The 21,000-nt window shown below is 37.3% G+C and overlaps 1 protein-coding gene across 1 annotated transcript in view; it reads right to left on the bottom strand.

Moving 5' to 3' along the window:
• Positions 1-18,430, bottom strand: part of COG6 (component of oligomeric golgi complex 6) — a 51,433-nt gene extending 33,003 nt beyond the window's left edge. Inside the window, exons 1-7 of the mRNA XM_068673671.1 lie at positions 18,132-18,430; positions 16,880-17,023; positions 16,075-16,146; positions 14,275-14,333; positions 3,050-3,161; positions 1,370-1,452; positions 1,068-1,138 (exon numbers count right to left, since the gene is read on the bottom strand). Coding sequence (XP_068529772.1) covers positions 1,068-1,138; positions 1,370-1,452; positions 3,050-3,161; positions 14,275-14,333; positions 16,075-16,146; positions 16,880-17,023; positions 18,132-18,242 — 652 coding nt within the window. The 5' untranslated portion in view covers positions 18,243-18,430. The remainder of the gene's footprint in view (positions 1-1,067; positions 1,139-1,369; positions 1,453-3,049; positions 3,162-14,274; positions 14,334-16,074; positions 16,147-16,879; positions 17,024-18,131) is intronic.
• Between the last annotated feature and the right edge of the window lie 2,570 nt (positions 18,431-21,000).

Here is a 21,000-nt window from a genome sequence, read left to right as displayed (position 1 = left end):
CTTTACACTGCAATATCTTTTTATACCAGGCTGATAAACAAGAAAATGGGTTAAAAACTCAAAGGCTTCTGATTTTGAATTGTAGAATATGCTACCTGCCCTTGTTTGTGCTAAGGTAATTAAACTCTCCTTAAGCACTACTTTGACTAAAATGGATGCCCATTGCTAATCTCAAGAATAAAAATGAAAAGAAGCTTATTATGTGGTTGCACCCACGTGTAAGTGTTAACTCATTCAACCATCAACACTCTGTTAGGCTCCTTTATAAAAGGCTGACACTTTACAGGTAAATTACTGAGAAAAAAAGGAAGCAAGTATGCAACCAAGCTGTGAGGGCTTTTTGTTTGTTTTGCTTTAGTGTTGTAACTCTATAATCTTGTACATTCCATACAAGAATGTGGAAATCGCATACGCTAAATCACACAACAGCATAATAATGCTTAATTTTCATTAAGGAGAAACTGCAACCATTATCTGAGACTTTGGTATCCACAAAAGAATAGCCAATTAAATTAATCTCCTATTGCACCAGCTTTTTTCACACCTCTTTCTGTCAACAGAGAAGAGAGACATAATTCAAAAGCATCTACATTTTACACTATCAAGATGTTTTATCAACCGCTGAGACTTGGATCCAGAAAACATGTGAAAAAATAATCACCTACAATCAATCAAAAAATCATGCAATCCAATATGGTTTTGTTTGTTTTTAAACAATAAGCCACTCCTCACACTAAACTAAATGTTACTAGCAAATTGTCAAAAACAAGAACTTCCTTGTGACCTGCAAGAAAATGAAATGCAATACACTTCACAATTGGCTTAGAATACCAAATTGTAAATATTGTTCTCTGTGGAAAAACATCTGAAAACAGAAATAAATAATACAGATATACAAACAGGACAAAAAGGGGTGAATCTCCAGCTAATCATTTAGTTTACAAAAGCAAACACAAAGCTTCATTAATGAATCTTGGAAAGGGTTTTTACTGAGTTCAATCCACATCAAGAAATTAAAGGAACCATCATCATAATATTCATAAACATAAAAACAATTGTAGTCCTACTTTGAGTCCATCTGTAAAGTCGTTCATAGGACGTCTCTTGCAGTAAAGCCATCTGTTCCATAATTTCCAACCTACATGATAAAAATATTTTATTTGCAAATACTATTTTTAGTAGTACTACCATAGGCATGTGAAAATATAAGGAGTACCACTAGAAAAATATGAAAATTTAAAAACATTATTACTCTTCATTTTGATGTGAAATACTCTATACAGATATATAAAGTAAAAATGACACCTTGCTGTAACTTCTGCTTGTAACTACCAAACAGTTGTCTTGCATTCTTCCAAGTAACACTCACCCTGCCCTTTGCTGATTTGTCCGGAGGAGAATCTTGACATCATCATGAATTTGCTTTACTCGTCCTAAGGCCTTGAAAAAATCCTAAACCAATACATAAAATAAAAAGAGGGTCAAGAAGCAGTAACACCTCGTTCACACCTCTAGCGCTCTGTACTTTCCATTTCACATACAGACTAAACTGAGAATTTCAGGGATGTTTCCACCCCAAATAACTTATTGCTATCAGTGAAAAAAAAAAATACTCTAGAAGAACTCTAGGTGGACATTTGTACAAAAAGGTTATTTTGTTACTGTTTGAGAGCCTTCATAGAAACATACTAACATTATCAAACAGGGGTCTTATGAATGAAGTCATCTTTCAGACATTAGGAAAGAGTCCAGAAAATTCAGATGTAACTGCATGTTTCTTTTTTGACCTGAACACAGTTTACCTCAGAAAAATGGAGTTCTGTTCTGGTTCAAGTCACGTAAAAACACATATTTTCTCTAAGTGAAGTACTCAATGATTTAACATACTGCCTTGCACCACCTATGTTGAAGACCATGTGTTTATAAAAACCCAAATCACTCTTTCTTCAGGAAAAAAATAAATCTCCCCAAAACAGGAGTCTGACTTACATGATGTTCTAAACACAGTGGTTGATTCTATCCTAGGTGAAAAGCACCTACATGACTTTACTGAAGTCTGCAACTTCAGTAGCACAGCTAGGATCATACCTCAGTTACTTCTGCATATTTATTTTTATTTTTATTTTTTTTTTTTTAGGTATCTCAAGGTATCACAAGGCCTAATACTTGTTCTGCTGCAAACCAAGCACTGAATATATGGCACAGTGTTGCTTGAATATTCTTTCATGGTAGTAGTTGGTACAAAAGCATACAGCAATTACTCAAGCGCATAATCATTTAACACATTCCATTTATGCTTTCATTAGCATTGTTTATAGTTATCTGTTCCATGTCTTTTAATAATGCTTTAACTGCAAACAGGATGCCTGTGGAAATGAGATACTGCATCTCAGCAGATAGTCTGAGTTAAAGCAAAGGTTTCCATGCAACTACAATAATAAAATCTATTAATGATACTCAATGCTCTCATTATTCAGTTTGCTTGTACTGCAGAACAATAAGCCTTCTTATAAAAAAAAAAAAAAAAGAACAGATTCAAAAACTTGTTTTGGAAGGTTGCTAAAAGTGAATGGGTACCTAATAGCTTCATCAACAAAATAATAATAAGAGAAAATTCTAAATTCTATTACTTCAAGTTCCTGAATACTGATATATACATATAGATGCACATGGACAAGGGCAGTACTACATATTACTGAAGACAACCAAATTTCTCTTTTGCTTTAGTTGAGCGTGTAGTAATTTTAAAACATCTTAGCTAAAAATTGAGGTTCCATAAAAGTCTTTTTGAAGTGTAGAAACATGATAGCTCTTATTGCCCCATAAACTCATTATATAAACTAGAATTTAATGCTGATTTTCTTTCTTGTTACTAGAATCTTTCATTGCACATTTCAAACTCATCAGAAACTTACCACTGTGTTAAAAGGTACATTCCTCCATAAAAAAAAGAAGCTACAAAACTGATAATAAGATCTCATGTACAATTCAGCTAGGATGTTTTTTATATTTAAGTTCAGGGCAAAGCTTTTAATGTTTGCTGAGTTACCTCAGTAATTGGCTCATCTTTTGTGCCTCGAAGGAGGTTCATTTCATCCGGTGTCAGCTGGAATTTTGCTATGAATGCATCTGCAACTTGTGCTTTCATTTCTAGTCGCTGACTGCAATAAAAAAAAGTGAAAAGGACATTAGCTTTTAATCCTTATCTCAGACTCATTTTGCATATTCATACCTTTGGAAACATAATAAGCATTAGAAACCAATGCTATTAAATTCTAATAGTACATTTGCCATCAAATACTTGAGTTGCATCTTCATGTACAATTTTCCATTACCTTAAATATATTACTAAGTAAAACAACGCAAAGTTAACGCATCTGAAAACTAGGAAGTTCTTTACAAATATTCCCTTAGCATTTGTAACACAAGATATGTAATCCTGATACTTTGTGCTTCTACAATTTAATGCTTGCAATTATCTCCTTTCAAATTCATCCAGGAAAGAATGGGCTTTCAGCTCATGTTCTCAGAAAGACACAAAAAGCTGCAGCATCCAAAATGAGAAAATGATCATTAGATTAATCTACTCTTCTGCAGAAGAGATGCATTTCTGTTTAACAATATACTGATGGGATACAAATGTACTAATCTCACAAGCAATCAAAATGTAATGGCTAATTGCCTTCTTAGTTACCCTTCCTGAAATAAACACAACAGGGATTTAATATCCAAACTCCATCTTGTGAGTAGCATGTGTTTTGTCACACACCTTACGACCACAGAAGGACCCAAATGAATCTCGCTTTATTCCACAGGAAGGGACTGGAATTCCACTAGCAACAGAAATTCAAACTGTGGTTTGGGTACAGAATATTCCGTGAAACAAATACTTTTGTTTTCTAGGCACAGAAACAAGTGCTGTCACAACATTAAGACCATTTCAGCTTCTAGTGTACTTATTGCAAGATAAATACACTGCTATAATAGAGTGGTAAGACAGAAAGGTCCACTTCTAATACTGGCTGCCATAATTAAATTTTCTTACACGACCAAAGCTTGAAAATGAAGCTTTTACTTATTTACCAGTTCTCTACTATCCAACTATTCTCTGGACTGCATTCAGCTGAAGCAGCACAGAAAACAGACTTCCCTTCTGTAGATGTCGATGACCTTCCCACCCTGCAGTTGTGCAAACTTTTTCAGAGGTCAAACGAAATGTTTTGCAATTGTCATAGCATACAGAAAAGCAAAAAGGAAAAGAATATAAAATCCAAAACTACTTAACAGAAAAGAAAATAAACAAAAAGCCCAGTATTTAAGTTACACAGAGAAAATGTAAACAAAACAGAAAACCAAAACCTCTCATGATTTAATACCACATCTTTAAATGACAAGTCAGGTTTCACAAGGGTCCTATGCAGATGTGGCTGTTAGGCCTTTACATTGACAACATCCCAATGCATAAAAACATAAACTAAATGCATATGCCTTAGCTACTCAAATTGGAAATCAGGCATTGACACTTCAGATTTCATGAAATGATGGTGCTTTCAGCAATGCGTTGCTGCTCCACACTACTGTGATGAGGAATTCTAATCCATCAATGTCACCAGCACTGGATTCGGTTGAAACAACAGCTAATGTTGCTCAGTGAATTACCTTTAATTAGTTGCTCTCTTCTCTTGTGAGGGAAGTCCCTATTTTATATCTAACTACAAATCTGAGTAGATTTACACTGGACTATCCTTCCCTTTAGGGAAGAGAAAGAAAATAAAAAAGACTGGAAAAAGCAAATGCAAAATTATCTTTGGTTTCAGCTGAAGAAATGAGATCTCCTGTAAACACAGGACCAACTGGGATGTAGAGGCATTTGGTCTGAGCATAAAGATTTTTAGCAGTTCTTACAAAATATTTCCATTTACAATTATATCTCATTTGTCAGATTTTTAAAATATATTTTTACAGGAGCTTTCAGCAGTAGTCTGTAGAGTTTCACCGAATTGAGGCAGGGTGAAATCTGGTTTTAAGAAGTGCAGTATATCAGAGATACAGGTTTTTTTCCAGTTTGTTTTGCTTATTTGTTGGAATTAGTGTTGTAGACTTCCAAAGTACAAGGCCCAGAGTCAGGAAACATACATAAAGGCACTGTTAGTCAGCTCTGGGATTCTGTGCCCCATTTACTCCTGTAAAGAAAAATCCTGTAAATGAAAAATCACACAAATTCACTACCAAATCTCTCTCCTTCTGCAAGACCTCACTCTACACAGTCCTATTTTTTTTCTTTTTTTTCCTGCTGCTACAAAGAACAAGACTCCATCAAAATTCGTGCTTTAAAGCCATTCCCATCTCTGGCTGTGTCTTGGCTAACCCCTGCCATAACTGTTCATTGGCCCACTCTGCACATTCTCAGCAATCTACTTACAAAAAAAAAAAAAAGTCAATACATTGTTCTCTAACATACTGCTAAGTTAAAAGTTCCACGATGTAAGCCTAAAATAACCACCTCAAGGTGGCAGCAATGCTTCGTGTATTTTTGTCAAGACTGTGATTTGGAAGTGATGAAAAGCATCTATCCTAAATCCACAAGCACACATCTTTGACTTTTGATAAAGCCAGTTCATTTAGGCTCTGCACAAAAGACACGGGGATTTCAACAAACTACTTGAATCCAGTTTCAAAAACTGGGTTAGCCATCCCTGCTTACACTTACTGTGTAAGTTGTCTTGATTATCAATCTGCATGAGAAAGAGATAGTAAATAAGTAAAAGTAAAGTAAAAGTAGTAAAAGTAGCAAAACATGCGTGTTTTGTACCCTTGCCTTCTACCTGGCAGCACCCAGTATTAATGAGACCAACACACTCACACGGGTATTAAATGACATCGATATTTCCTCAGAGATAACCAAACAGATTTTTAACTAGAATTTAATGAATATTATTAAACCAGGGAAATTGATTACAGTATCTCTCAAGCTTGCTACAGTTATTTCACTGGGTTAAGTGCTGTGCAAAGCCCAGAATGCAGGCCCCAAGACAAGCTGGAATAAGGCCACTTTGCCTACATCCCACAGGAACCGGGATCCGTGGAGACATTCAGGGACTTCGAGACCCCCAGCCCTGTCTGTCAACCTAAACATTTCTACACTGTATTCTTGGCATACACAGTACAGAAGAAGAAAAGCCAGAGTGTGTTGTCATCCCAGAGGATGGTTGGTTGTTTTCCTACAAAAGTTACCCCTGCATAAAGGCTCACAGGGCGCGGGAGCACAGCGCTGATGCAAAGCAGGGAAGTGCCAAGCACTGGTGGACTTTTGAGCTTGGATGGGGGACAGGACTCCAACAAAGAGCAATTTCCCCTGTTTTAATCGTTACCACGGAGACAGAATTCTTTTGCAAGAGAACTCAAAAGGCTGGGAAAACTATGCACTTCATGCACTTTTCCCTCAAACTAAATACAAATGCACACTGTTTGTTAGGATTATCACCTAGACAGCTCGAAAAATGAGGTGGAGGAGAAACAGACTTCTCCAAAATTTAATTCTATCTCACCACCAAAGCATACTATAACAATTTACTAGTGTCCTTTTCTTAGGAAGGCAGAGCATAATTTTCTGAAAGTCCTTTATTTTGCACTACTGAGGGCTCAACGTTCATATTTTTAAAGACTCAAAAGATATCTTTAGTATTTTTAACTCAAAAAAATAACAACCATCTTCAACAGATATAAGTGCTCTTCAGCAGAAGCTGGAAAAATTACTTTTCTATGATGTTTTTGTGGAAGGCAAATATATGCAATTATACAACAAAAAACCTACACACAAGTATCCATTCCTAAAAAAAAAAAAGTACCAGCTGCATAAGTAAAAATGCATTTGTAGAACAAATGTTTATGGCACATTTTGACTGTCAAACAGACATCTTTTATTGAAAAGAGAACACAGTCATTATGTGAAGATGTTTGGTGACCAATTCCATCTTAGAATATAATTATTATATTTTCTGCTAGAGTAAAAACCAGGAAGGCACGCGGTGAATTGTCTAACGTATTTCCAGGATAAAGAAAAATAGCATTATTATTACAGAAAGCTTTAGTGAGACCTCATCTGGAAAACATTGTAAACCCAATTATCATTGTTCAAGAACAATGGACTCCCATCAAACCAGAGCTAGCAGGGACAGTGGGAATGGAGAACCTGTTTTATGAGAGGAGACTTCAAAATGATCTGCCTAAGAATCTTCCCCAGATGAAAGCTGAGAGGACAGATGACTGTTGTCTGAAGACATATAAGGAAAAAATAAAATACATGTATCCTTTCAGATCAAGAACAAGATGAGCAAATGGTTGATTTACATCTAAGAATTAAGTGGGAAATGAGGAAAAGGCTTGAAAGACCAACAAGCTTTTAAGGTAAGTGTTTCAAGAATAGCAGCAGGAACAAAATGTAAAAATAATTAAGTACTTCTCTGTTGATGAGTTTCTGAAAGACGTTATGCAAATGAGAGCTGACAGCAGGAAAGTGGACTTGAACTTAGGTTTCTCCAAGCTGAAGTCCCAATCTAAAGACAGTAAACCTGCAATGCAGTAGCTGTGCTATATAATACATTCCACTCTAAAAACAAATGGATCTAAAAAATAAAATCAAAAATGGTAAATGGAAAGGTTAACAACGTGCGATATTAACTGCACCAAAATGATTCAAATCTTGTCCGATTACTAAATACTAGAATTAAAAAGCTTATATGCTCTAAATAAAGTCACAGAGCTTTTTGTTTTTGTTTTTCCCTGACATAACCATCAGGCTTTCTATGGACATCATCTGTGTTTACAGAATAGTCTGGCTAAGATTTTCACATGCAGAACTTCACAGCAGTCATTTGAGGTATATACTTACTAGATATATCAGTGTTTAGCAAACCTTAAGATACAATACATGGTTTCTAACCTGTGAAGAGAGATTAAATTTAAAGAAGCATGTTTCCAGTAGATAGATTCTTTTGCATCTTGTAGAGGTGAGATACTGTCACATCAAACGGGCTGATATCTTCAGCACATTTTTTATATGATCTGATAGAAAGGCATTTGAAATGGGACTGCTTGGTCTAGTCTTTGAATTTGTTATCAAATTGTAAAATGTCACCAAAGGCATGGAAACAGCACGCTGTTCTCTGTATCGACTTGGAGCAGTATCAGAGCTTAACCAGCAGCAAAAGGAAAACTAAATCAGATATTAGGGAAACAACAAAAGAACCCAAATCAATTTCCAGGGAACACCATGGGCTCTCTGCTCAGGGACTTTTCTCCTAAGAGCAGATCACACAAATATCAGTCAGGAATGCTATCATATAACTGACTGCGCACTTCTGAGAACTGTTTCTCCATCTGTAAATCCATGCCTCATTTCATATTGATCAAGAATATGCCTCATGCGAATACAGGATTGAGCACATAGGAAATCAAATCAGGCCCTTTTTTTTTTTTTTCCCCTTTTGCTGCTCATGGCCAGAATGTGACAAATTAGTTGTTTTTTTTTTTTTGCCTTCAGGTTCATTACAGCTGCTTTGATTCCTGCGTTATGCCCTATCACCTATGCTTTACTGTGGTACAAAGCAGGAAAGAAAATCAGGCACACAATTTCAAACATTCACATGCACATACCGCAAATTATAATTCAGTTTGGGCAATTACTGCTTTTCCTCATGAAGAATTTTCACAGGAATAAATGTAACTACAAGTTTCAAAAGGTCATGCCATGAAATGTATCTCCTTAATGCAAACCACCAGATCACCATTTTCTCAGCATACCTCTCTAAACCTCCTACAAATAGTGCTGAACTGCCTGAATCACTTCCAAATTGACTATGACAAAAAAGTTGTTTCTGAAAACAGAAAAGAAAATGGAAAAGTATCCCTAAGAGACAAGCATGAGAGACCTGTAGTATATTGAAGCAGCGCTATTGAAGCAGCAGATGTTCACTGAGAAGCATTTTTCCTAAGACTTTTGACCTTGCACTGAGCACTGAGGTGACACTCAAATCATTCAGTGAACTCCAAGAAGCATGGCTGTTGAATTTAAATAAATAGCAAGTTTCAACATAATTCAATTAAGACAAATAGAAGTACATGCTGCATTTCAAGATAGGCTCAGAAACCACTTTTTTTTAAAGCAAAACAATACTAGTACTACAAAAACTGATTTTCCAGAATCAACAGAACTAATAAGGACTCTAACACTGAAACACATTTTGCTCCATTGAAGATTACAATTAATATAAATTAGCAACGTAAGATAATGTATAAAGGTGTTCAAGGGCATAATCTCAATGAAAGCCCTGCAATCTTCTAGCCTGTCTCAAAAACAACTGTCCAATCCATTTCCATTCTCATTCTTTTATACAGTTTTCAGACTATGGTCTTCCTTCTTTACAGAAGAAATCTCCCTGTAATCTCCCTGCACACATGCATACGCTCACATAATCACTTTTATTTACTTTTATAAGTCTTCTTACTTGTATTTACTTTTACATTGTAACTTATCTTCTGGTATCACTCTTCAGTTGTTAAGTCCACAACTGTCATTCGTGGCTAATCTCAAAAACAATCCTGCAAAACACCTTACATTAAACAGCTGGTAGCACTACTATGAAGCCAGGCTTCTGCCATTCTGCACACAAAATTTTGGAACTGCACTGTAATTTCTTTGGTTCTGGAACTGTATTGAGCTCTAGGAAACTTGCTCCCAGTGTAAGGTAAAGAAGTTTGTACTGCAAGTAGGCTTTTGGCTTCATACAAAGAAGAAAAAAAGAATTAAACTTGCATACAGCAGGAGAACTGACAAGTCATAGGAATCTTTTATAAAAAAAAAAAAAATCACACTTCAAGGAACATGATCATTTTTCTGTCAGCCTATTAGCAAAGGGAATAAACAAACCCACATATTTTAAGAAACAGCAGATGTTGTTTGAAAACAAATTACCCTTTACTATACATACAAAGCCTAATGCAACCTGAAAGCAATATTAGCCTGCTAAAGTAAATGTACAGCAATTTACTGAAGATACTGAAGAGGATTTTCAGCAGTTCACAGAAATTGCCAAAATTAACTACTGCAGTTTTTCTTTATTATTGAAGGTTATTATGAAACACATTAAAGCATTCTATTAAACACTCCACATCACTGAACATCAATAAATTAATCTTATGTTGTAGAGAGATGGGCTAAATGGGTTAGACTACATTATTTCACATTGCGTGGTTCTATCAAGTTGTGATCTCAATTTCTAAAGACACTAGAGAAAAAAAAAAACTAGTTCCTACATTAAGCAAATTCCATAACTTAAATAATGTGAAAGAAAACTGCTCTGCTTCTAATGTACAATACAACTATTTCAACTAGCAAACAATTTGAGAATGCCAAAGCTTTAACTAAAATCTGAGATGAGCATCTTATTTTCTTCCCCAGCTATTTAACCAAGTGTCTTAATCGTGCATGTTACCAACACAGGAAATCCCAAATAGCTTATTACCTACATGATGCTGCAGAGGGACCACTACACCTTCAAATCACAAATTTGAGAGGCTAGAAAAAGCAACCAGGAGTTCAGGTAAGAAGCTTAGGAACATGAAAATGGAACTTAGGAAATGAAGTAGTTAACAATAGTGATAAAACTATGCAAAAAAATAACAGATGAGCATAATAAACCAAATCCCTGCATGGAACCACTGACACAGCCACTCCTCTGCAAGTATTGCAGGAGAGAAAGAACACCTGGCAAAGCCAAAAGCATGAATAAGCATTCTCAGTTAAAGTGTTCATATTTCACAGTTATTATACTGTTCTTGGGAAAAAAAAAAAAAAAAGAAAAAAAAAAGAGAAGAAAAAAAACAGACTATGCAGGTTCAAAAGCCACATAGGGAAAAAATTCTGAAGAGATACTTACGTTTGCAAGGTCAAAAACCACTGCAATCTAAGAAAACAGACCACAGTATTTCAGTGCTTCCTTCATGTATTTGCTTTGTGTATCTCAGGGAATAAAGTTACAACTGCAGTTAGAAAGACTTTCCCTGATTTTGCAGTCGACATTGTTCTTCTAATTGCAATTTGATTTAAACTTGATACTAATTGCAACACTTTTTGACAAAATTTACTTGCCTGAGAACAGGTCAGGCATGAAGAGTGCTTACCCAAGTCAAAGGTTCCACCTGTCATTTACTGAAAACAGCCTTAAGAGTACAGAAAGATGAGACATCTTTGATCAAACCAAGGGCTAACAGTTACACAAAACTATGTTCTTCGAAAATGAAGGGAAGTAAATAAAACTCTGAACTACTAACTCTAGTAGTTGCCTAACATAGGTAACTTGCTAACTTAATCAGGTTATCTGAGTGAAAGATATCAGCTCATTTTCCCTAAAATTTGTCAGATACAAAAATAACACATTTTAAAAAAGGTAAATCCCTAATTGCTTTAAATATATGGAATTCATCTGAAAGTTTACTGCCTTCTTTCAATTTTAGAACAATGAATCAAATCAAAACATTTTCCACCGAGGAGGAAACAGCTGAAGTAAATCAGATAAATGCTAATCATGATAGAAGGAATTATTTTTTTCATCTATAGATAGTACAGCAAACCCAGTATGGTGTAATTTCTGAAGTTATAAAAAAAAAAAAAAAGCTAAAAAGGTAAAAAGAGATGAGGACTTAATGTAGAACTTTGTGAGGTCGGAGCCAAAATAACTTTCCTCAAGGACAGCATAAACATCTGGTTCAGCAAAATGAAAGATTTATCTCTGCTATTACAAAATGTTCAGCAACTACTAGTGGGAAAAAGAAGTATAGAACTAATATAAAAAAGAATAACACCATTAATTTCATTTTTCAGGGCAACGTTTAAAAACATTTAATTCAAAAGCACTGATTTAAGAACTTAAAGAATTCATAAATACAAATTTGTAGTATGCAAAATGGAATTTGGTTTTGAAAAAATATTTAGATGTTAAAAATTACACAGAAAAATCTATTATAGTAATCCTATTTGAATACAAATACACATTATACTGAACTTTCACCAACTTCTAACTCATTTTCTTGTGAAAAGCATATAATAAAATAAACGGTAGGACCACAGAGGGTAGAAGTAGAAATTTGGGACTGATGAAATCTGCAGATGAGTTCTGTAACTTCCGCAGTAAGGTAAGAAAAGAGACATCTTCATTCTTATAGGAAGAATTCTGAAGAATGAATATCCTCAGCAACTACTGCCACTTTCTAGACTGACTGTTCTTGCTTTAAGACTCACTGTTTCAGTTGCCCTGGTTTTGAATGGGCCCAGCTTTCACTTGCTCTGCATTTCAATCAGCATTTTAGGACAACCCTCAGAAGAGAAGGTATGGCCTCCCAGTTTCACCTTTTATTCTTTTTCTGTCTAAGAAATGTTGCCTGTTAAGGTGAAGGGTTGAAAATACAAGGCCTGTATTTTTTCGGACTGTAGGCAAGTTTTCAGCTTTTCAAGAAACCCCCAACATTTGATCCAAGAGGTCTCTTCCTGTGCCTGATTTAAATCACAGAGATGCATAAGAAGAAACAATGAGTCAAAAGAAGAGATGACTCAGGTATCTCACATGGAACAAAACAGCCTTCTCTTTGTGGCTTGACAAAATAAAATTAATAACAACAACAACTCTTCTTTAAAATTGCCATAAATTAAGCCAAGGGAAAAAAAAAAGTTAACCTTGTTAATAAACGGCACTGTGAGTCTTCCACAACCATTACATTGTAAAATGACAAATACTGTTTGGCTTCTGCTACTGTGAGTGCTTTCATGGTATGCTTACAGAATTGCCTTTCAAAAGATAACTTTTTCCTAGGTGTGCGCTCTGAGGTCACAGAGTGCCTTAAAGACAGGTTACTTCTTTTACATTTTTTTCTCCTCATGCTAGAGGGATGTTCTGTACCTGACATGTTAGTTTGCAGGAAACCTTTTAAGTAAGTTATCTTGTAAGGAATATATTGTAGTAGTACTGATGTACAGTCTGCATAATTCTCCTTTCTAAGCCCCGACTTCTGCTCACTTACTTAAACCATCACTTTGCCAAATCCTTCATTTTATACCAACCAGTACTGTGCTTTATGCAGTTATTGTACATTTGACTTTATACTATGTACAGATTACACTCTAACCTCACATTCAGACTCTCACAGGAGGTAATCCACTTGCTACTGAAGTCCACAACATGAACCCATTAATTTTGAAAGTGCACCCAGAGCTATCCAATGTCATAACTTCTACTAGAAACTTATCACTGGAAATAATTACTTCTAATCTCTAGTGAGCTATATATAATTTTCAGAAGAAAGTTGGTAAAGGAAGGAGATTCATCCTTCTAAACTGACAAAGGCTAAAGCTGTAAAACAAGATGCCTTAGCCATAAAAACGATAAAGATTACATGAACCTGTCATGGGCTATTATTATCTTCTTCCTATGAATAAAAATACTGAAAATAGCAAAATACAAATCTTTCACAAGAAGCTGGAGAACCAAGGAAAAAAGTGGTCTACATTAGGCTCATTAAGGTACTTATATATTTCACAGTTAGCTTTAAAGATGGAAAAGTAGGTCATAAACCAACTCTCTTCTTATGTCCAGTCCCTGCACAAGAGTGATTTCTAATGGATGCAAAGCATTAACACCACCACAAAGCCCACAAAACTAATGCAAGACTTAGTGCTGAACTACTTTTGGTAAGGTCTCATCAGTACAGGAATTATCCCAAGGTCACAAACTTTTTAAAAGTACAAATCCCAGTTCCTTCCCTCCCTACTACCTTTCCTGTGAAGTCTAAAGAATTTTGATTATTTAAATCAAAGAATTTTTTAAAGAATTTTGATCTTGTAGGACTATATCTATTATAAAATTATTTAACTTACATCATCAACTGACACAGGTAAAGCAAATCCCTACTCAGCACACTGTACAACTATAACTCTTTCTCTTCCCTAAAAGGTCAATTTTTATGACAATAACCATTAACATATTCTTAGCTTTTTGTATTCTTTAGTAATAAACTTAAGAGTTCTGCATTTTTATTCTAATTAAGCTATGAACACAGGAGAGTGTTAAAAACTACATACAAATGCAAAAAAAAAAAAAAAAAAAAAAAAAAAAAAAACCACCAACAGTCCTTACTCAAAATAAAAGTGGCAGTACCAGACCTAAAATAAAATTACATCAGTATTTTCATGTTTTCAAGAAATAAATAAGGTGGCATACATACTTTTCTGCTTGGAGCTTTGTTGTTTTTACTATCAAGTCCTGGGTTTGTTCCTTTGCTGCCTAGAATACAATTAGAATCATCAAGAATGTGAAAAGCACAAACATGTCAAATGCATTACACAATTTCTAAAATATATAATACATTTGAAGTATTTCTCAACTCTCCCAATTTTCAGGCATTAAAAAGAAAACAACAATCTTATCTATACATATTTTTATCATTATATATATTCATATTTGCACACCAGCCTGTTCGGACTGCATGATACCATAACCTTACAAAACAAAAAAGGTAAAGAGCTTTCTGATTAATGAATACAGTCCCTTTCATATCTTATATTTGTTCTGCTCTCTTAATATGCTACTTTTTAAGCATTCTTATGCTTTATATGCTATGGATATTCCTATTCATATGTTGTTTTCTCTCTATTCTTAGTACATTGATGCCTTCTTATTCAACTATAACACATGCTTGGAAGTCTTGATGTCCTATTACAGATAAAACAGCAGAATGTTTGACAACCAAGTGCTAATTCCTGGCCCTGTTAACTTACTTTCTATTCATACAGCTAAAGAAAACGTGTGTTGAATTAAGACAAGTTATGAGTGCTAAAGGGCACTAGCAGAAACCTCCTCTGGGGCACAGCACAAAACTACCTACTGATTTTAACAGAAAGAGAGATCGCCGTGGGATGGCTCTAGCGTAAAAGAAAAAAAAATCACAGATGACAGCTACACTTCATGATCTAAAGACAGAAAAGAACAAAAAGCTGCATGGACACTCAACTCATTTCCACATCTGACAGTTTAGTCAAACTGTTCCTGAACTGCATTAGGGAATACATCCAGATTAACAGCATTCAAAGAGATGTGAGACCTCAGAGCTACATTACTCATCGCTTTCCAAAACTGAAAATTAAGTACTGCAGCGGGCTAACTGTATTCTCACACTTTTTGGCACAAGTTCATCAAACTACAAGCATTCTCAGGAGGATTACATATCATTTCCATGAAACCTCTTCACTTAATTACCTTTTGAGTACACATCAGGGGAAAAAGGAAAGGTTATCACAGGAGACTTTAGTGAAGAATCCTCATTCACACGCTACAATTTATGTGCTGTACTCATAACAGATTTGGTTTGGCAAACATCTACACTTCAGTATCCATAATCCTTTTAAACTCATGACTGTTCTGAATATTGAACTTGTACATTGAAACCAGATAAGATTTAGCAATGTGTTATGAAACACCTACATTGTGGCTTCGGGATTAATATGGAACAAATTGCTTTTGTTGCACAAAGGCATCCTGAGACATGTTATGAAACAAAACCAACAGAATCAAGATGGTACACTAGACTGTTCTTGCTCAATGGATAACAAGATAATTTCTTATAAATATACTTTATGTATTTATGTGAACATGTAATTCAACAGCTTTAGTCAATGTGAATGATTCAAATTTTAAATCAAAAACCACAAAAATAGTTACCCCTTTAATCTATCACACATGTAATCTAATGAAATATTTTCTCTCCACTCAAACACAAATACTACCTTGATATTCTCAGAGAAGTATATCGCTATGTTCAAAATTTCAACTTGGAAGAAAGCAAAATGATTTCCTCAACACATTTTTCAAGTAAAAAGAAACACTAATATTTTAAAATACATAATACACATACTAGTGAAACATCTGTGTCACTGTTAATCCTCCAAAATAACTATTTATTCTTCTAAAAGAAAACAGTTACATCCTAAAAAGAAAAATACACAGAGCACATCTATTCATATATTACCTTTAAACGACTGGACATATCTTCACAGCAACTGCTCATCGCTTGAACATCTTCATTTATACTCTCAAGCTCCTAAATAAGTTAAAATAACAGTAAGAGAGAGTCCAAGAACAGAGAGAGTCCAAAGGAAGGCCACAAAGACAACCAAAGGGCTGGAGAACCTGCCCTCTGCAGAAAAACTGAAGGAGTTAGTTCTGTTCACCTAGAAAAATCAATGGTTCAGTGGATATCTCATCACTATATTGCAGTACTTAAAGGCTGGCTACAGAGAGGATAGATGCTCTCTCTTCACAAGGACCCACATGGAAAAGATAAAGGGCAAGAGGCACAAACTGTCTGGGAGAAGTTTCCTCTTGATAGCAGAAAGAATTTTTTTTTACAGTGAGAACAATCAATCACTTGGGCAATCTTCCCAAGTACATGGCAGATCCCCTTTACTGGAGGTTTACAAGATACGACTGGACCGGGTGCCAGATAATCTCATCTAGGCCCTCCTTTTCCCATGAAAGGTTGGACCTGATGATCTTCTGAAGTGTCTTCCAACCTGAGTTGGTCTTATGATTCTATAGTTACTCTATATAATCAATGGAGAGAAAGCACCCCTAAAGATCAATGTTCACCTGAATCTTTTTTTGTTTGTTTGAAATATCACCTGTATGCAATGTTTTCATCAAATGGTATGAACAATTAAACATTTTTATTGTAAATGTATTTGTCTAGGAAAAAATCATGATTTCTCATAACCCTTTTTTCTTTTTTAAATTATACTCTGACAAGATAGCTAATCAAACTGTAAAACTGCTACCTCTTTAACTTGCTTGAATATGTGGACAAATTCTTCATTTATGGCTAAGCTTCGTCGTTCAATGTCTCCACGCAAATTTCTTCGGGTCCGCAAGCTATTTTCAACAAAAAAGGTTGAGAGAGCCTTGAGTGCTTCCAGCATTTCCTAAAAAGTAGAAAGGCAAATTAAATTAACATTTCACTAGGTTATAAAGAAGCACATTGCATAGACTGCAGCCACCCCAAATTCACTGCTTTAGACAAAAAGGTACAGTATAGAATCACAGGATCATGAAGGTTGGAAAAGACCTTCGAGATCACCTGGTCCAACCATCCCCTACCACCGGTGTGACCCACCAAACCATGTCCCCAGGCACCACGTCCAGCCTCTCCTTGAACACCCCCAGGGACGGTGACTCCCCCATCTCCCTGGGCAACCCGTCCCAGTGCCTGACTGCTCTTTCTGAGCAGAAATGTCTCCTCACTGCCAACCTGAACCTTTCCTGTCACAACCTGGGGCCATTCCCTCTAGTTATCTGTGAGCAGAGGCCGACCCCCAGCTCCCCACCCCTTCCTTTCAGGTAGCTGCAGAGAGCAATGAGGTCTCCCTGAGCTTCCTCTTCTCCAGACCAAACCCCCACAGCTCTCTCAGCTGCTCCTCACAGGACTTGTTCTCCAGGCCCTTCACCAGCTTCGTCGCCCTTCTCTGGACACGCTGCAGGGCCTCCATGTCCTTCTTGTAGCGAGGGGCCCAAAGCTGAACACAGCACTCGAGGTGCAGCCTCACCAGAGCCGAGTACAGGGGGACAATCACCTCCCTGCTCCTGCTGGCCACACTGCTCCTGACACAAGCCAGGATGCCGTTGGCCTTCTTGGCCACCTGGCCACACTGCTGGCTCAGGTCTCTCGTCTTTGTATATGTTTTAACAGACTCTTATCAATTTTTTTTTTCCTTATAACAGCTTTAACCAGAAAGCTCACAGCTGGTTAAAGCACGACTACAAAACACCTCAACCATGAGAAGCCTCAGCGGTGCCACCCCAACTACGTGGCACCAGCGTCCCCAGCACGGGCAGCGATGCGGGGCATACCCAGAGGGGCCAAAACCCAACTTTTATCCCCAATTCCCACTGCAGACCCCTGCCTGCCCCCTGGGACAGCGCCGAGGGCTCCCTTCTCCCTTCGGGGAGCCCGCGGGGGTCCTGCGGCCCCCGGCCCGGCTCTGCCGCCCCCTTCGCCCCCCTCAGCGGCGGTGCCGGAGCCCGGCTCCCCACCTTGTCGTTGTCCAGCCGTGTCTCCAGGATTTTATTGAGCTTTCGGGCCAGCGGGTTGATGCCGGGGCCCGCCGGGGCTGCGACCTGCGGCGGGGCGGCGGTGTCGGCCATGGCTGCGTGCGGCGGCGGAGCGGCTCCCGAGGAAACGCGCTCCCCGGGCTTTGGTTCCTCCTGCAAGGCTGGCGCTGTGTGACAGACAGACAGACAGACAGGCACCGACACACACACAGAAAGTCACCCTCTGCCTGCTCCACAAGCGTGGTGCCGGCTACGGTCCCGAGATCCTGCAGCTTGCAGGGCGGGAGCCGAGTTGAGTCCGTCTGGGGGGCGTGGAGGGGACACGGGCTCAAGGAGGCCGCCGAGGGGCTTTGAAAGATTAACCTTTTAAAGTTGGAACTGTAAAAGATTTCTCTGTTTTACTTACACGCTGCATTCCTGGAATACCTATCCGTAATCCTTCAAACATACTTTGTTAGTATCTGAAATGGGGTTCGTTACCATTCGGGTTGGTTATGAGACCAAAATACACGACCCCCCTGGTACCTGCAGTTCTTAGGGAACAAGGAAAATTTGGGGATTTGTGATAAGAAAAAAGATTATCTTCCTGAGGTCGCATGGCTATATTCATTTCATGCTTGCTGTGTAAATGAGTGTAACTAAAAAAAGAAATGTAAAAGAAATGGGCTATTGTTATACAAATGACAGTAAAAGCATGTCAAAATGGGGAGATCTTACGTTGGCCATTCATTTACTGAAACAGATTATAGCTCTGAGGTTTGTTTTCTTCTTGTCATGTCATTTTCTTCTTGTAGATAGTCAGCAAACAGATCTTCATGTGTTTTTAGACACCTAGTTTCCCTCCTTAGCTTCTGTGTCTCTGCCCTATTTTGTTGGTATTACCTCTTCCCAGACGTCCCTTACTTCTGACCAAGCTTCGAGGAGCCAGGATCTCCCTTCTCCATGTTAGGAATCTGCTTTAAAAAGATTAGACAGATTTAGGTTTAATTTTTTAAAAAATTAAGAGATAAAACATGCAGTCACAGGTGCATGCCATCACAGATGTGAGCAATTATATTTAAGCATGTAAAGAAAACTCCATTATTAGAAAGATCGCATCCCAACTTGAAATTGGATATTGCTACCAGCCTGAACAAAGATTCCAATGCCATTAACCTGTTGGATGAGTTGACACAGCAAAGGCACACCTTGAACTCAGAAGGACTTTAACATCTGAAGAACCACAAGTGTCAAGATAAGATCATTGCCAAGCCTCATCCAGCAAGTTATACCACAGACATATAAGGAACCACAAACATTTTCCTCTGTCTTTTGAAGCATCCACTTTTGCTTTCAGACGCTCCTTGATGGAAGTATATTTTTTCATGAATTTGTTTCATGAGCCAGGTTACTTCTAGATAAGTCAGTAACCTACAGGATTTTGAAACAGTATGTGTTTATCTGTGCATGTGTTCCCCAAGAAAAATAAAAAGAAATAATCAAGGGAACACATTTTAATCTCCTATAACTGAGAGAAGCATTTGTATAAGAGCACCAGGGCTTATATATATATATACACACATATATATTGTGTGTGTGTCTAGGAATATTAGATGCATCTACAAAGACAATAACAAGCAAATAAATCATTTATTTTAATGTTTACAGGCTAGATTTTTCCTCAAAAAGGATTAAAAAAAAAATATTCAAATGTGATCATGTAATGAGATCACTGCCTAAAACTCAGCTGCTGTCTCACGGCTCGTAAACGTCGTAGTGTCATGAGGGAACTTTTGACATGGCATTCTTACTGACTTACTTGTCCACCAGCAAATTGTTTCCTGTTAAGTCAACTAGATGAATATTGTGGGATAAAATGACTGGGTGTTTGTGATCTGTAACTGCCAGAGGGTGCTTTGGTTTCAGATAGCAGTCTCTGTGTGCCAGTAGAAGACACCTTGTGTATTGTGCATAATTTAAGCAAGCATAATTCTCCTCACTAAAGCTAGATATGGCAGCAAAGCTATAGGTGTCAGCAAAGAAATGTCTGGTACATAGTGTTTTCTGTTAATTCGCTTATCTCAGTTCCTTATTATGGTGAAAGTGTTCACAAAACACACATTTGGTGCGCAACAGATAGGAGCACAGTTTATCCTGTGGAACAACTCCTGTGGAATGCCACCTGCTGTTTAAGTAGCCCAAGCTAATATTGCAATTGTATCTTCAAACGCTTGGAGTTACACGTGTGTTTGAAAGGGAAAGACAAAAGCATTTGCAGTAGTCACCTGAATCTGTTTCTCAAAAGGCTAAATAAGAGGAAAAATCCACTGGATAGATAGCTTGTCTGGGATCAGACAAAGATGCGGCCAGAGCTGGTATTTCACTGCCCCTAGTATTTCCCTAGCATTTCTGTACCTGTGGTAAAAGATGTGTGACAGAGCACGACATAAAGATAATGTTTCCTTAAATATGGAGAGGGGAGAATAGCTCTTGCTATAAATGTCATCAGAAGCAAATGACCGTGAGAAAGGAGAATTTTGGTGATGAAGGAAGAAGAGAATGTAAAAATGCATTGAAAGTAGACTAATAGAAGAGACTGAGGAATATTTTGGGGAGGTAGAGAAGGAGGAGGGAAGTGAGAACAAAGGAGGAAAGACAGAAGGAGGGAAGGAGGGAAGGAGGGAAGGAGGGAAGGAGGGAAGGAGGGAAGGAGGGAAGGAGGGAAGGAAGGAAGGAAGGAAGGAAGGAAGGAAGGAAGGAAGGAAGGAAGGAAGGAAGGAAGGAAGGAAGGAAGGAAGGAAGGAAGGAAGGAAGGAAGGAAGGAAGGAAGGAAGGAAGGAAGGAAGGAAGGAAGGAAGAACAGGAAGACTAT

This window comes from Anas acuta, chromosome 1 (assembly GCF_963932015.1).
Source record: "Anas acuta chromosome 1, bAnaAcu1.1, whole genome shotgun sequence".
NCBI lineage: Eukaryota > Metazoa > Chordata > Aves > Anseriformes > Anatidae > Anas > Anas acuta.
Note: the sequence above shows the minus strand (reverse complement) of the source record. Positions and strands in the feature narration are given on the sequence as shown.